The following is a 17,213-nucleotide window of genomic DNA, read 5'->3' on the forward strand; positions in this document are numbered from 1 at the left end:
TTGGTGGTGTAAATGGCATAAATATTTATTCACTATAACGAGGCTGTGAATTATACTGTGTGTTTTCTTTGTGTGCATGTGTGTGCGAAGGGGGAGGGCGGGTTACCTGGCAATTACCCTTTAAGAGAAGATGGTAGGAAACTGAATATTCAAATAAAAGTTAGAAATATTTGCTTAAAAATATACTGGTGGCAGGGGTGGGGGCCAAAGCCTAAAGACCCTAACCCCCCCCCCCCCCCCCACACACACACACACACACACACACACACACACACACACACACACCCCTAACCCCACAAACACATTATGAATATGGTGAGGTGAGTTAACAAACAGTAGACACAATACACACATTCAAATACTGTACTTTAGTTTTAAATTTTAATAAAGCATTACTATTTTCTACTCCAAGGCATTACTTTTGAGATTATTATATACTTTTGAAAATATAGCATAATGATAATACTAGTTATTGTAAACTTTACAAACCACCCAGCAGTATGTAAAGTCAAATTATAAGATACAAGTAAATAACAATTGCAGAACAGAATGTCAGTGTAATGAACACACACTTCGTTTTGACAAAGCACAGCTTAGGTAAATGATCTGAGTAGTTGTTCATCACTGAGCAATTTGTTAATATGTGTTTCGAGCCAAATAAATGACAGGGAGAGAGAGTGACGTCAGAACACGTCATACTATAACCTTCCGGGAGCGGACGGAGGGGGTCAGTCGTTGGGATGCGCATGCGCAGACAGAGTGTGCGAGCGGCGGGCCTTGACCTTTCGGGGAAAAAAACTCACGGACGGTGACAGCGAAACGGATAACAGTCTTCAGTACCTGCCGGACTTTGAAGCTCTGGATTCTGGGACTGTTAGAAAAGGTAAAACATTTTCATTAAAACCTTATTACTGTTTTGTTTTTGTTACTCGTCCTTGTAGCTTGCTGTTAATGTTGTGCTAACAGTAGCGATTAGCTAGATACGTTAGCCGTTGAGGTCAGCGCAATTTAGTATCCGGTATACAGAAACTGTTTTCCTAACAAAACCACTGTTATAATTAAGTGAAGGTGCTCCCAGCTAATTTGAACCTTTGGCTTCTAAAATATGTGGTTCAATTGCGTGCTGCGTACATAACCTAATGTCAGCTAGACCGAAATTAAAATTTAATATATTGTTAAAGTCACTAAAATGGCGCCTGAAGCCTGTTGTGGCGTGAGCTCTGTGTCTGCTCTAGAAACTCTGAAATTCTGTAGATATGAGCTGTACATTAAATACTCACATGAACCTGTACTTTGAATTCTGTATGAGCTGTATAAAATACAGCTATGCATAAGTGTTTTGAATGAATAATTAGATTAGATGACTCTTTATTGTCTAATCGAATTATATAGAAATGAATAGAAAGTGGTTCTTTAGACTGATGCCATAGAAGAACCTTTTTTGGTGCCACAAAGAACCTTTCAAACATGAGAAGGTGTGTCTTTGACTGTTCCTGCATAACTTAGTTTCGGACTAGTTGACAAGTTATGCTCCGGTCATTTGATGTTTCCAAGATAGATGTTCTTTTGTAATATAGTTAAATTTTTTTGTATATTTCATTTATCCACCATCATACATCATACATACAAGCTAAGAAGAGGTCGTTATACTAACAAGAGGTATCAACGCTGGGCCAAAGTTCAGCACATGGTTAAAGTTTGTAATCCAGCCAGGGTGTAAATATCACTCAGCAGCCAGAGCTGAAGCAGGTAGCATCAACACATAAATCTACTCTACCCGGCTTAAATCACAAGACCACTCTCCATCACTCTGACCAAAAAGCTGTAGATTTTTCTTGTTTGCACAAATTAATCCAGATTCACATTAACTGTGTTCACAGCTCCAACAAAATGAGGAAGAGGAGGGGCAGAAACACAATTAGATTGAATTACAATTGGATGGAAGTTGAGGACAAGGAGAAGGAAGCTTTGGATGAGGAGGAAGAGAAGCAGCAGGAGCATCTTTAGGGATCCCTATGATGTCATTGAGGTTGGTTTCATTAATATGGTCCTCTCACAAAGAGAGATGACTTGTTTTATTTCACGTACTTCCTGTATTAAATAGTGATGTGCAAAATGTTGTGAAAAACCATAGAGCAGGCACGTATAGTGCATCTGCAGGTAAATGAACATCAAATCTCTAAGACAGACTGAAATCTGTATATTTATCACCCTTATGATAAAACCCATGTCAGCCATTGGTTTATGGACTTTGTATTTTGAAGCCTCAACATTTGCATTATTGCTGTTGCTATGTTGGGACCATATTAGGATGAGGGATCAGAATCTGGAGTCATGCACACTTTTGTTTCATTTAGTGTGTATCCATAAGATTCGTACAGCAGATCCAAGTTGTGCCTTGAAAACAGGAAAGTCGTCTGCATAGAGGAGAACTGTAATAGCAGGCTTGTACAAAGTGAGGCTTTGTGCTCACATTTGCTGCAAACACTCATTTTACCCTGTTTTGATGCAGATTTCACTTGAAATCAGGCAAGAACTGGACTTATTTTTTACAATGTGTTCTTGTGAATTGATTGTGTATCGCATATGTTTGATTGATTTGACTTTCTGCAAGACAACAGTCGTCCACTGGCCAAAACAGTTTTCCAAATACCTCCACGTGATCTAGCCTGGATTTAGAAAAGAATAGCAAAAAAAATCTCCACCTCCTGCTTCAGATGCAATTTGTGTTTCTGTGTTCAGAGGCAGCGGCGAGAGGGGAGACCTCGGGTCATCCAGCTGGAGAGCCTGACCAGGAGGAGTCGAACATTAACTCAGCTCTTCCAGGGCACCCTGCAGACTCTGCTGTTGGCATCGACGAGGGATGACGTGAACGCCAAACTGGAGTCCATCACAGGTCAACTGCAGGTATGCGAGTCAGACCTTCTGAGGAGGGTTTCACTTTTCTCTCTTCTTTATAATTGACTCTTTTCTCTCTCTTTCAGCTCCTTGTTTCAGAGTGGGAGGGGTTTGAAGCACAAAGGGAGGAACTTGTCGTTTGGTTGGCTGATATGGATGTCCGCCTGAGTGAGGTTGACCAGCTGACAGGAAACACCAGTGAAAAACTGAAACAACTGCAGGTGTGGGCTTGTTTTGATATGACATATATTTGATATGAAACATACGTCAGAGACATTGTCCTAAACTGGACTAACAAACGTACATTACATAGCGTAAGGCTGAAGTTCATTGATCATTTTAATCATAAACTTGTTGTTGAAATGTTTTTACTGAACATGCAAACATCTGCTGATGAAAATGTGTTGATTTATTGGTCTGTTATGAAGCTATTGCTATTTCTAATGTGTTTTATCACTTTCTGATGTTTTACTAATTAAACAATACATGTATTGTTGTGTTATCTGTAGCTATAGTATTTATATATATTTATTTATAGTATAGCCAATATATTTAATTATTACTGTTTAAAACACTAATATGTGACATGTATTAGTAGTGATGTTGTGCTGAGGGTTAAAATGCCTTTTTGTCTTTTGGTATACTACAAAATGACAATAAACCATTAATATGTCTTTGCTGTGCTCGTATTTATTTTACCCTACTCAAATTCAATTTATGATGCATTTTATTTTGAAAGATTTAAAATGGTTTTTTTAAAGAACCACTCAAAAAAGGTTCTTTAAAATGGTTCTTTTAAAGAACCATTTGAAGGACCTTTTTAAAAAGGTTCTTTGGAAAAACCATTAAAGGTTCTTCAATGAACCACTGAAAGAAATGGTTCTTCAAAGAACCATTGTTTGAAAGGTTCTTTGTGCCACCAAAAAAGGTTCTTCTATGGCATCAGTCTAAAGAACCACTTTTGGTTCCAGTTGGCACCTTTATTTTTCTGAGTGTAGGTTTATATATCCTTCTGGACTTCTGAGATGACACCATCAAAAATGTATAGGTGTTTATAAATCAAGTATGGAGTATAAATAATACGTTATACTTACAGGTGCTTTTTTTTGCTTAAAAAAAGAGAAACAGCTTGTTTCATAAAATTGAGACTGATATTCCTGTTTCCTTTCAACATGTTAATTACTGAGACTTTGAGGCACTGTCAGTTTTTAAAAAATGATATGACTATGATATGATGATATGAGACATTATCTTTAGAACCAAGACTGGGTCAGGCTCTAATCTTATACTAATCTTTAAAGGAAATGAGAAAAAACTTTTGTTAGGTATAGATGCTGTGAGTGCTTGATCTACTTGGACACATTTCGTGGAAATATTGCTTCAGAGAAAAAGCAATTTTAAACACCTATTTTAAAAGAGTGCTTGATCTGAACTACAAACAGACTGGAGACATTGTTGCAAAAAAAGCAAAAATGCACAAGAGGAGCTAATAGCATGCTAAGATCATGTCACCTGACATAGACATGTAACCCTGAAAGTTTAAAAACCATGTTGTACTCTGCACATTAAGTGTCTGATGTAAAAGCTCCAGTATTTCATGTGCACTGTTAACCTTTATAAACACATTAACATATTAAAAATTATAATAATAAAAAATCATGTAGACAAAATTTGAACTTGTTGAAAAGCTTTAAGAGCACAAACAGGTAGTAAGTACACTATTCTGATTTTTAATCAATATAAGGTTAATATATCTGGGGAGACTACTATAAGCTGACTTTAGCTGACACACTAAGAAATATAAATTTACTTGTCAGTTTGCACCTATCCCACTTGATGACGCCATTAAGGTCTTTAAAACCTCCAGCAAGCTGTAACAAACAGGTTTTTTATTTCACACATCGAAATCAGCCTACCGATCTCTCACTCTGCTAGACGGCACATTTTTCAACCATTCGTACGCAAAAGACAGGTTTCCATGCACTTTTAGCTAGTCATTTCACTGTTACTAATTTTAGAATAACGGGTGCTTCCCTCATTTACAGATGGATGGATGGCAGCAGGGAGGATTGTTAAGGTGTTGCTTACTCATTCAGATATAGCATGAAGACTGCTGCCAGGAGATGAGAGATTGATGAAGCACTGAGGTTATCTTCTTTAGCTCTGAAATTGACTTTGAACAACCATTAAACTCAAGGACTTTTGCCATGGTTATAACAGTAAATCTTTGCAAGAGAGACCGAAAAGATGTGCATTCAAAGCACCATGAGGCGAATCTAAATGAAGAGTAAAGAAAGATTGTTATCAGTTTAGTTTTATTAATGCTCAGTTTTTAACACTTTTAAGACTTATGAACCACATGAGCTATTACCATGTCCTAAAACCTGAAATAAACTAGTCTGCACCCCTCTTTAAAATAACTGGGTTTGCAAGGGGAAAAAAGCCATCTACTTTCATCCTTTTTCATTGCTTCAAGATTGCTTCTGTCACTATCGACATTCGTCTCTAACACAGAACTACACTACATGGGCAGGTCATTTCCAGCTCAAACAACTATCCATAAAGAGAATTCATTATCCCATCAAAGACTTTTCCTCTGAGACTCATCACTATGACACTAAACAGGGAGAAAAATTCCATCCTGCACACAGTCTAGGCCTGTAATCCCAGCAAGATGGAAACACCTGCTGTTAGCGAGTATGTCATTACCAAAACAGACACTACATTTTAATCAAGATAACTGTTCACTGCTACATTACAATGTGCCAATTTAAGGGACTAGGCAACAAAGCCTGAAATAAAATGTAAAACTGCTGCTTCACCCTGGATTTTCAAATTAATAATCACAGAATATGTTGTTGATACTACTTATAAAACTGTGTGGTTTGAAAAAGATTCTGATATTTAGGTATATTGTTGTGCTTGTGTTTGCTCCTGTGAATGAGTTCAGAAGAGATGAGTTTCCACAGTGGATCAATCTCCTGGCAAGAAACACACAATCCCCTCGATGCGAACATCAAAGAAGCATCCAAACCTGCTCCTTTAGAGTCTTACTCCTCACAGGCAGGCACGAGAACAGACCCGATTCCCCAAAAGCAAGCCAGTTCCTAATGAGGTTGGGAGATTTCAAACAGGGCTCAGACTCAGCTCTGCCCCCACAAAGATGAGAAGCAATGCATAAAATATGAGATGAACTGATCTTCTTTTACCTGCCGCTGTCTTCCGTTGGCACTTCGAGACACATTCATTGCTCTATATTCACAAGTTTGACCTAGATCTTTTGTGGATGATGAAAATCCTTAGAGCAGATGTTTTAAAAGATGTGCGCTTAGATTTCTACAGCTACCTCTTCCTTTATCCAGAATTATAAAATTTGGAACATTGTCTAACAGACCCAAGCAGCTTCTTAATGGATTTTTCCTACTTCATTACTCATTAACATTAACTATAAATCAAGGTGTGTAATTCCCTTATGGCAATTGCCGTTTATTAACTGATTATCTGCTGTATTATTATTGACAGGCACATGCAATAATTAATCAACCCTGGTAAAACTTTGCATGCTTATTTAATAATGATGGGAAAAAACAGAAGACAAAAGTCTGTAGTTTTTGTGGGGGTACAACTAATGGTCTAGTCTACATACTCTCACCAACTTACTAGAAAAAAGGGTAGTAAACACATCAAACAAGTCTTGTGGTTATATATTTAACGTTTAAGAGACATTTTTAAAAACAGGAGGTTTGCAAGAAAATATTTAAACACCACACAGAAAATTTGTGCATTAAGCTTTTTTCGATCTATTCTATATTCTAGATTTACCTTTATACACTCAAATTAATGTTGAAAGTAATAATCATCTTAAGTTGGTTTCCACTAAGATGACTTTGAATGAATGTATTCACAATTAGCATGCAAATGGCACCATTCACTTATGGCTTCTTCTTTATATGATAGCACTTTAACCTGTATTTGTGAGTGACACAGAAACCTGTATTCACATACAGTGATTTCCATGAGCCCAATAACGTCAATGACAGAATCATCCCTGTTTTATTGCCATATTGTGCGAGGGCCCAAACATCCCCTGCTTCATCTGTGTGCCCTTGGTATCTGACTCGCTTGCTCCCCCTTGTATTTTAAAGAATCATTCTTTTTAGCATGACATTGTGGCGCAACCGCTTTAGTGTCTGCGTTACAGACATATGGTCAGAGAATAAGGCATCCTCGACATGTAAGTTACATACGGATAACCCATAAGATAACACCAAGTCCAATGTGTGGGACCTTTAACAGACTGAACAAGATTAAAAGAGTTTACTAAGTCCATGAAGTTCTTAACCAGTGGCTTCCCTGGGCAACAGATGTGAAAATTAAAATCACCGAGCAGCAGGATCTGGTCGTACCATGATGCACAGTCAGCAAGGAAGTCCGAAAACTCGTATTAAAAATCCTTATTATTTCTAGGAGGCCGGTAAACTATCGCATACAGCAACGAAGGCGAGTGGCTTAGTTCACTAGTTCACACAAAGTCCAAAACTGGTGTAGCGTGTTGGTGAGGATAGCTGCCTAAAATCAAAGTGTGCTTTAAAAACAACAGCTAACCCCCTTCTACCACCAGAAGCTCTCGGGGCGCTAAAATAAGCACAGCCAGCCGGCAGAAAAGGCACTTAACTCACCAGGTGAAGTCCAAGTTTCAGTCAGACGGAGGAAACCCAACGCATGGGAAGAAAAGAAATCCTTCAAAATGAAAGTTTTGTTTGCCACCGATCTGGCATTTATTAAACCCAACCTGAGGGGAGCTGGGTCATAGACTTCTGTGGGAGCAACTACCCAATCCACCGGTCGAAAGGTTTGATTGATCCGCTCCCCGCCAACGCAGATGTCGACGGGAAGGATTTAAGAGGGCTCCTCTCGATAGAGCCGACAACGGGAACCAACCAGGAGTCCACAGAGTCCAGAGCAAGCGATGGCACCAGGAGTCATGGAAAAGATTGACGAATGGAGTGAAGATCGTGGGGAAGGTAAGAAATCCAGATTCTCAGCTTAACGAGGCGACGTCCACGGGGACCCCGTATCCTGCGTCGCTTCCACGTAGCTGGTGGCGTTGGAATGGCACAACACCGGCACGATGGTATTGCTTCCAGATAGGGAGGCAAAGAACCCTGGCTTCATCAAGCTGAACTAAAACTTTGGTGGATGAACCTGTTTTCAATAACGTCAGGTGATCATAAGACAGCGTGGAACTGACATCTTGCACAACGTTGGCTAAAAATAATAAAATGAGACAAATAAGAAAGAGCGGTAGACGGTGTGCCAAACACACAGGTGCCACCTTTACTTCAATCAGTTCATCAAATAAAATCAGTCATTGATCGACTCAGTTTGACTGACAGGACATATGATCAGAGGTGAAGAGTTGTTACCACCCTGATTCAGATAGGGACTGAAGTATGGGTGGAGTTTGTGAGTGAAGGAGCAGCCAGTAAAGGAGTAGATCAGAGCTCCAGTACCTACATCATAAAAGGAGACCAGACCCTCCTCATAATCCACAAACACCCCCACCTTCTCAGGGCCAGAATAAAGACAGAGACGGAATGAAGGCCCTGCACAGGCTCTGTATTCATTTCCATTCCTCAGCACTACAGTCCAGAGACCATACTGAGGTCTCAGCATAACATTTCCCTTCCTGTTGATCGACTCTCTGGCCACTCCCAAGTCCCAGTCAGTCTTTCCTTTAACCTGAACCTCAAAGTAAAATCTGCCTGAAGAGAAACTCTGCGCTCCTAAAACACAAACACAAGCAGAAAATCTCTCTGGGTTGTCTGGAACATTCATCCTCACATCGCCACAGTATACTTGCTTCCCATCATCAGACAGGATGAGATTAGGATACGCTGTATCAGGATCCAGAGTCACATCCACTGCATACTGCTGGACCGTCTTCAGCTCAGCCTCAAACAGCTTCTTCAAGTCTTTCCTGAGTGTCTCCTCCAGCTGAGCCACAGCTCTCACCACAGTCCCCTCATATGATGGTGGATGGACTCTGACCTCTGTCCAGTCCTTGGTGGGTGGAGCAGCTTTCAGGGACGAGAAGCTTTGGAGGAGGTGGAGGTGGTCTTCAGAGTGTAAGAGCTGCTCCACCTCAAAGCTTCTCTTCATCAGCTCAGAGACTTCCCGTTCCAGATCTTTGATGAGACCTTCAGCCTGTTTCTCTGTAGTTTCCTGTTTGTCTTCGATCTCCTTTTTGAGCTCCTTCAGGCGTCTCTCAACAGACTCCTTCAGAGCAGTGAGGACCTGAACACCTTCTGCTTTCTGTCTGTCTGCAGCACCTTTACTCGTCTTCACTGACTCTTTGATCTCTTGAATTTTCAGTTGTCTCTTCTGGATCATCTGTTGAATCACAGCCTCTGTCTTCCCCAGCTCTGCCTTCTTTCCTTCATATTCTTCTCTCAGAGGAACAAACTCGTGGTTCTTGTGCTCTAAAACAGAGCAGAGCATGCAGACACATGTCTGGTCGGTCTTACAGAACAACTCCAGAGGTTTTTCATGCTTCTTACACATCTTGTCTTCCAGGTTCTCCACTGCATTAATCAGCTGATGTCCTCTCAGAGCTTTCTTTGTCAGATGAGGCTCCAGGTGAGTCTGACAGTAGGAAGTCTGACACACCAGGCAGGACTTCAGGGCCTTCAGTCTGGTTCCAGTACAGACGTCACAGTGAACTTCTCCTGGTTTAGCAGCTTGTTGCTCTGAGCTGCTGCTGCTGGCTTTCTGCTGAGCTTCACGTCTGAACTGAGCAACCATCTCAGAGAACAAAGTGTTGATGTCTAGTTCGGGTCGTCTCTTGAACACTCTGTTACACATAGGACATTTATGTCTGCCATTAGTGTTCCAGTGCTGAGTGATGCAGTTTTTGCAGAAGTTGTGTCCACATGGTGTGCTGACTGGATCAGTGAACACATCCAGACAGATGGAGCACAGAAACTGATCTTCAGATTGCAGGTTACTGGCAGCAGCCATGTCTGCACTCTGAGGGAGAAGGAAAAGAAAAATAAGTTTTAATTTAATTGCATGTTTAAGAAGAAAGAAAAAGGAGTGTGTCAGTCTTTTAATCGTTTTGAGTTATTGCTGTGATGAGCAGATGAAGCACTTTAACCCTCTGAATTAACAAACCTCCAGGTGAGAGTGAAAAATGTGGAAATCACCAGAATGATGCCATTTGTCAAGGCCACAACAGACATGATTGGCAGAGTTTCTACTTTCTGATGGTTCTTGGACCATAACGTTCTTGAGCAAAGTAAAGCAGCAGCAAATGTTCTAAAAACAACAAAACGTGTTCTCAGTTAAAATTTGAGTAGAATTTGAGTAGAACTTGGAAACTCCAGAATATTGATCTATTGGTCCGGAGTCTGCGATTCAGTGTTTGATGTTCTGGTTAGGTTTCTATTCTTTGATGTTAGTCATGGTTCTGTTTCCTTGCTCTTCCCGGTTTAATCATTTGTGTTTCCTGTTCGCTTGTTTTATTAGTCTTTAGGTTCTTGTTACTGTGTCTCACCTGTGAAGTGTGCCACTTCCTGTTTTATTTTGACAGTCCCCTGTCTCACATGCTTTGTGTTCAGTTTGCTTTCCCTTTGCTCATTGTCAGGTTGTCTGTTCATCTTCCCCATGTTCCCAGTCTCTAGTTTTTTCCGCCTTCCTTGTGCGGTGCTCTGAGTTTAGCTTCTCCCAGTTTACATTAGTTATTAGTTTTTCTTATTTTTGTAGTCTTGTGTATTTTGCCTAAATAAACGGCCCGCCTTTTGTTTGTCTCCCTGTGTTGTCAGTACCTGGGTCCTCACCCTCATCTTTGATGACAGTCTACTGATATTGTTGGTGTAGTGGTAAACTTGTTCACAGTAGCTCAGTTCAGAATGAAATTTGAAAGGAAAAAGTATTTTCTTCATTTTTTCTAAGAAATCCATATTAAAAGTGTTCAACATATGTTGTTTGCAATATTTTGAAATTCAACTATATACAATTAAGAAATTGTCATTTGTTGTCTTTTGCATTGTTCAGATTTTTATTAGTGCGTGTCCAAATGAGACTTTACAGGATGAGTTTGCTCAGCAGCATTAGACACGCAGTAGCCTGGCAACCTGTCCAGGGTGTATCCCGCCTCTCAACCTGTATCATCTGGGAGCCTGAATTTGATCAGTAGTCATGAAAATGGATAGATGAGGTTTGCTGATGGTGTTGCACCACCCTTTATTTAACTTCCTGTTCCTGTTTCAATTGTTCATGATGAAAATGGTGGTATGTGAGACAGCTCAGCTAACAAAACTCTCCTCACTCTGTGACAAACACTATTTCCTCTCAATGCTTCACAATAAAAGTTTGCCTGCGCTTTGCTTTTAATGTGAAAGAGCTAAAGGAAACAGAAGCACTAATAAGAAGAGGAAATGTGGAGTCAGCCTGAAGTCAAAAAGATAGGTGCGTTCCAAAGAAACAAGGTCATTGAGGCACGCAAACCCCCTGACTACGTTAACTGAAAAATAAAACAACAAAAAATTAAATAAAATATTTCTCATCAGATTCCGACAACTAAAAACATGACATTTACCTTAATTGGATGGCCTATATCAAATATAACAATAACATTTCTTGCTATTGCCAATATTAAGAAAACTAAAAAGGGTTGCCATGGTAATAAAAGAAATCACCATGTCTTTTCCTACAATTTTAAAATTAATGTGTAGAGCACAGCAGGTTCAGAACAGAACATTTGAACTTTTTTCTTGTTTTAAGCTTGTTTGTTTTGCAAGGAACTGAGCTCTCTTTGCAGCTGAACAGCTCCACTCTCCTTTCTCTTCAATCCACTCTACAACAACAATCTCCTGCTTCCCTTACAGATTCATCCATATCCAAGTTGTTTGTTTTGCTCTGCCCTGCCCTCTGAGAAACCTGACACTGGCTCATTTGCATACTAACAGTGATTGGATGTTTAGCTGCAGGGAGCAATCTCTGCGGAGTGCTGTGTGAGTCTGCGCACAAACTAGTGGTGGGAATTCTGGCTCTTTTTAGAGAGCCGACTCTTTTGGCTCCCAAGCGGTTCTTGAGATTATTTTGTTGCTTTAATTAATTTATTATGAACAACAATATAAAATTATGCACAAAATGAATTACTAATGTAAAAAAAAACGTGTTTTTATTTATATATGTTTATTATATGTTTATTATATGGCTGTGGACAGCTACAGGTACCTTGGTGTTCATCTGAACAACAGACTGGACTGGACTCATAACTCAGACGCCCTCTACAGGAAAGGGCAGAGCAGGCTGTACCTGCTGCGGAGACTCAGGTCGTTTGGGGTGGAGGGCCCACTCCTGAAGACCTTCTATGACTCTGTGGTGGCTTCTGCTATCTTTTATGGTGTGGTCTGCTGGGGCGGCAGCATCTCTGCTGGGGACAGGAAGAGACTGAACAGGGTGATCCGAAGGGCCAGCTCTGTTCTAGGATGCCCTCTGGACCCAGTGGAGGTGGTGAGTGACAGGAGAATGGCGGCTAAGCTGTCATCCCTGTTGGACAACGTCTCCCACCCCATGCAGCAGACTGTGACAGCACTGAGCAGCTCCTTCAGTGGGAGACTGCGGCACCCACGGTGTGGGACGGAGAGATTTCGCAGGTCTTTCCTCCCCACTGCTGTCAGACTCCACAACAAAGACTTTAACTGAACAAACACACACATCCACACATGTGCAATAACACTAAGTGCAATAATCTTTTCTGGCATCGTTGTATTTTTACTCAGTTGTATATAGCATTCGTATTCTATTTTTATCTTATTGTATATTTTTATTCTATTTTATTCTACTGTATATAGTATATTATTTTATTCTATTCTGTACAGCTGTGTACTGTATTTATTCTTATTGTATTCTAATTTTTGCGTCATAACTTTTGCACTGTCCACTTCCTGCTGTGACAAAACAAATTTCCCACGTGTGGGACTAATAAAGGTTATCTTATCTTATCTTATCTTATATAAATAACACATATACTTTTATTTATTCACTCCACATAAAATGAAAAAGATTATAAAATATTATAATTATATTATATAAATTATAAAATACAAAAACAAACTGTTTACAATTCAACTTTTAACTATTTAAATTTTCAGTTTTTTCCTTTTAAACAAATTTAAAGCGAAACAACACAAAACACTGCAAACCACAACACAATAAAATATAGATTAAAATATGCAAAACCAAAAGAAACAAAATGCACCTTCATTAATATCACACTCAGCTGTCTGTGTGTGATCTTCCCATTGCACTGATGGGCGGACAGTTCTCAGGTGCCTGTGCAGGTTGTTTGTGGAGCTGGCTCTCTGTGATATCCTTTTCTTGCAGACTCTACACTCTGCCTTTGCATTCTCTGTAAAATTGAAATGGTTTCAGATTTTGCTTCTTTTCTTGGCGTTACTCATTTTCCTTATGATACCTCTCTAATGTGTCGATGTTGTTGCCCCTGGCTCTCTTTCCCTCTCTTCCTCCTGCTCTGTTTGTGTGCTACTGCTGCTGCCAGTGTAACTACCGCCCCTTCCCCCAGACCGGGGTGAGAGAAAGAATAGAGATTGAAAATGTGACATTATTTCCGGGGCAAAGCCGCAAAGGATTGTAGGTACGAGTGGCAAGTGGTACTAGCCACTATCGCTGAAAACAGTCACACAGCGATAAAAAGAAACACAAAGAATGGCAAGAAGCTGTTGTATTATTAACTGCAATAGCCGGTCACATGACAGCCACAGAAAGCCGTCAGGTAATGAGATCAGTTTTAATTGGATTACGTCGTTGAAGAAAAATTGTTCAAGCCATGTTTCCGAAGTAACAAAGAGCCGACAGATGGCCTAGATTGCACTCATTCGAAGACCAAATATAACGTTCCAGAACACTCCAGCTCACATGTTAGTCTGCTCCAAGCATTTCCACAAAGGTAAGTCTTTTGTTGTAGTTATTACGTAATTTATCATAACATAATTGTTGATGTAGGTTACAAATAAGTCTTATATTGATTTGAATTGAATTCGTTGCACTATGCTGCTTTGTTTACTGTGGCTTTGCGAGCTAATGTTTGTTGTGTTTTGGAGGAAAACCAGCCTACAAAATGCTGGAATGCGATCCAGACTGGGCCCCCTCTATCAACCTGGGTCATACCGAGTTTAAGCCTGCTACCACAGCGAGATTTGCTCGGTTATGAGAGAGAGTGAGATCAAAACAGCCACAAAAAGTCCCGCATATATGTGCTCAAGTGTTGTATTGACGCAATCAAGTGATGAATAACTGTTTTCCAGTATGTTGTTTTGATATGTTTTTTTTTTGTTTTGTTTGCATTGTTGATTTGTTTTTCACCGAAGCAGCTAATAAAGCACAATGGAATATAATTTTGCCTCTTTCTTGTAAGATTCTATAATAGAATGAAACAATAATGCCAGTTATAAATCAAGACAACAAATTGAATGAATTACGAAACACTTATTTTATTTCTATTGGATCTGAAAATGTTGTGTAAAACTACAACCTGAAAAGACAAATAGATTGCGTTGGCCTGTACAGGAGATAAAGAAAAAAAGAATTAACAACAGCTGTGAAATGGAATAGTCCAAATCACCAAAGTAAACTGGACCAGGGCTTGTTGCAGGGATCTGAAGTTACTAAACATTTTATGAGTGTATGCACTCACACTTAGGACCATAAAATAATAAATATGTGCGTGATGCAAGTTGGGCAGCACACTAACGTCTCCTTCCGGATATCATCAGGTTCCCCCAGTTCTCCAGTTCTGCAAGTTGTTTACGTGCCCCACCCTCCCTCCCTCCTTGTTTTCAATTCTGTAACTTCTTCATTTCTATTTAATACATGGGGATCTGCCAGGCCCGGGAGCCATCGCCAGTCTCCGTCGAGGTCTTCCCCAAACCGCAGCTCAATTCATGTCAAAGCATTCACTTTTAACTACTAAAACGCTGTCAAACCTAAAATGAGGATGTGGGCCCAGCTAGTGAAATGTTCTTTCTCAACTTCTAAAAGCTTGACTTAAGGGGCGTTGCCTCCTCTTGTATCAGTGTAGAGCCAGCCCCGTTCATATGACTCATTTAAATGTCCTCCTGAAAGTGAAACTCTTACACACATATGGTTTAAGGCCAGCTACAAAAATACGTCTGTGCACAATTTTCAGTCTCAAACTGACTCTGAGCCTCTTTCTTAGGTTTTTGTTTGTTTTTTATGACCTCCATAAAACACTGGTGTTTAAGTAAGATCAGTGTTTTCTAGTCTTCTGCAGTTCTCAGTGCACAGCTCTTCTCTTTTCCTAAGTCCTTATCATATCTCCTAACAACTTTTCCTTGACCTCAGTGTTTTCATTGAGGTCAAGGAAAGCAGGTTAGGAATATGAGATAGGAGGTACTTGTGGACACCCAGAGGTTTATTCTCCTGAGCAGTGCCACAGCAAGACTCTTTCAAACAGCAGCTCCATGTTTCTACAGTAGATCAGTGGCTATATGAGGACATTTCTATTGAACCAATGTGACTGTGATGAACAGAGTGACTCACCACTGTTGCTGAGAAAAACCTGATGGACTCGGCTGAATCTTCTTTCAGAGACAAAGAGGACGCAACTGCAGCTCTGCTCCCTCATACATTCCACTTCTTGCTCCGCCTCTGCATGTACATGTTTGCATTTCCTGCATTAGAGGATCAGCTGGTTTGTAGCCGCCAACTGGTTTAGCAGGGGGCAGATGTTAGAAATTCTCTCCTTTCAGCCTGCTACAGGTACAGGCGACATCAGGTTAAAAGTTGTTCATCTACATTTCTGTATTTTTATTACTTAAAATATGTAAATATACTTTTATGTTCATATATATTTGTATTTTCTAATTAGTGTTCTTAAATATATACAACAATAACATTAATTATGATTAATTACAGTATATTGTAATTAGCATTATAATGTTATCATTATTATTATCATTATTATTAGTAGTAGTAATCTGGATTAACCGACTAGCCTGGCTCTGGTCGTTGACGCTGTGAGGGGAAGTACGGTGTACTTCCAGCGCATCACTACCAGCGCGTTTCAGCCTGCCGGCCACCGTACTGATGATGGGAATTCCGGCTCTTTCTAGAGAACCGAAAGAGCTCTTTCGACTCCCAACCAGCTCTTCAGGTTGTTTTGTTGCTTTAATGAATTTATCAACAACAATATAAAATTATGCACAAAAGGAATTACTAATGTAAAAAATGTGGTTTTATTTATATATGTTTATATATAAATATATTCAATTTAATTTTATTTATATACCACCAAATCACAACAACAGTCGCCTCAAGGCGAGTTTTGGAGTTTGTACGGTGGCCCCTAGAGACAAAGCACGTGCAAACTCCAAAGCACATTGCTAGCTTTAACTGAACTTCCAAAACAGAGCTACCTAGATCACTTAAATTACACAGTTGAAAGCATATGTGTATTCTTTGTTTATTTATACACAAACACTCATATATATTCAAATAGAAAAAAAAAAAAAAGTTCATTTACGTGTTACTACCACACACCAAAACTGGGGTTGGTACTTCCTGGCTTGTGTAACAACTAAGTAACAAAAGCTCAACACTGCCCCTAGCACCCTGGAGCACTTCCGTTGTGTGCTCCAGGATGAGTTTGTACATGTTTTGGAGGTTTCACGTGTTTTGGAATTTGCATGTGTTTTGAGGTTTGTATGTGTTTTGGACTTGGTACGTGCTTTGTCTCTAGGGGCCTGTAGTAAATATACTTTTCTTTATTCACTCCTCATAAAATGTAATAAATAAATTATATAATACAAAAAACAACTATTTACATTTCAACTTTTAACTATTTAAATTTTCAGCTTTTTCCTTTTAAACAAATTTAAAGTGAAACAATACAAAACACTGCAAACCACAACACAATACAATATAAATTATAATATGAAAACAAAAAGAACATGCACATTCTCTGTCATATGGGCCTGCATGAATAAACTTTCTGAATCCTTTATCATCCGCAACTGAAAATAGTTGTTTATGATTACTATACCTTTCTAATGTGACGTTGTTGTCCCTGGTTCTTTTTCTCCCTCTCTACCGCCCCTCCCCCCTCTTCCCAGCGCAAAGCACAAGGCTCGCATGCGGAGTGAAGCGGAAAAAATGTGAGAGAGAGAGGGTGAGAGAAAGAAAAAAAAACCCACGGCTCACTATAAGGAGTCGGCTCGCGTCGTTCACGTCAAAGATCCGGCTCTAAGAGCCATTTCGTTCGCGACCGA

General features: G+C 39.7%; 2 protein-coding genes across 2 annotated transcripts; one reads left to right on the plus strand and one right to left on the minus strand.

The window, feature by feature from the left end:
- The first annotated feature begins 420 nt into the window (after window positions 1-420).
- Window positions 421-3,563, plus strand: LOC146656003 (uncharacterized). Its single transcript, XM_085427605.1, has 4 exons — window positions 421-883; window positions 1,881-2,029; window positions 2,743-2,907; window positions 2,985-3,563. The coding sequence occupies exons 2-4, from the start codon at window positions 1,973-1,975 to the stop codon at window positions 3,150-3,152; spliced, it is 390 nt and encodes a 129-aa protein (XP_085283731.1). The 5' UTR covers window positions 421-883; window positions 1,881-1,972; the 3' UTR covers window positions 3,153-3,563.
- Window positions 3,564-3,879: 316 nt separating this feature from the next.
- Window positions 3,880-15,630, minus strand: LOC146656004 (E3 ubiquitin-protein ligase TRIM21-like). Its single transcript, XM_085428784.1, has 2 exons — window positions 15,487-15,630; window positions 3,880-9,927 (listed from the first exon to the last, which is right to left on the minus strand). Exon 2 carries the CDS (start codon window positions 9,916-9,918, stop codon window positions 8,263-8,265), a length of 1,656 nt encoding a protein of 551 aa, XP_085284910.1. The 5' UTR covers window positions 9,919-9,927; window positions 15,487-15,630; the 3' UTR covers window positions 3,880-8,262.
- Between the last annotated feature and the right edge of the window lie 1,583 nt (window positions 15,631-17,213).

The sequence above is a fragment of the Rhamphochromis longiceps genome, linkage group LG13 (assembly GCF_057381845.1).
Source record: "Rhamphochromis longiceps isolate RC_006_pf linkage group LG13, R_longiceps_female_GT1.1, whole genome shotgun sequence".
Classification (NCBI taxonomy): Eukaryota; Metazoa; Chordata; class Actinopteri; order Cichliformes; family Cichlidae; genus Rhamphochromis; species Rhamphochromis longiceps.

Excerpts from the sequence above, each read along its gene's own strand:
- LOC146656003 (XM_085427605.1), top strand. The coding sequence starts at position 1,973 with ATGAGGAGGAAGAGAAGCAGCAGGAGCATCTTTAGGGATCCCTATGAT. Across the intron at positions 2,030-2,742 it reads ATCCCTATGATGTCATTGAG|AGGCAGCGGCGAGAGGGGAG; the intron begins GTTGGTTTCATT and ends TTCTGTGTTCAG. Across the intron at positions 2,908-2,984 it reads CCATCACAGGTCAACTGCAG|CTCCTTGTTTCAGAGTGGGA; the intron begins GTATGCGAGTCA and ends TCTCTCTTTCAG.
- LOC146656004 (XM_085428784.1), bottom strand. The coding sequence starts at position 9,918 with ATGGCTGCTGCCAGTAACCTGCAATCTGAAGATCAGTTTCTGTGCTCC.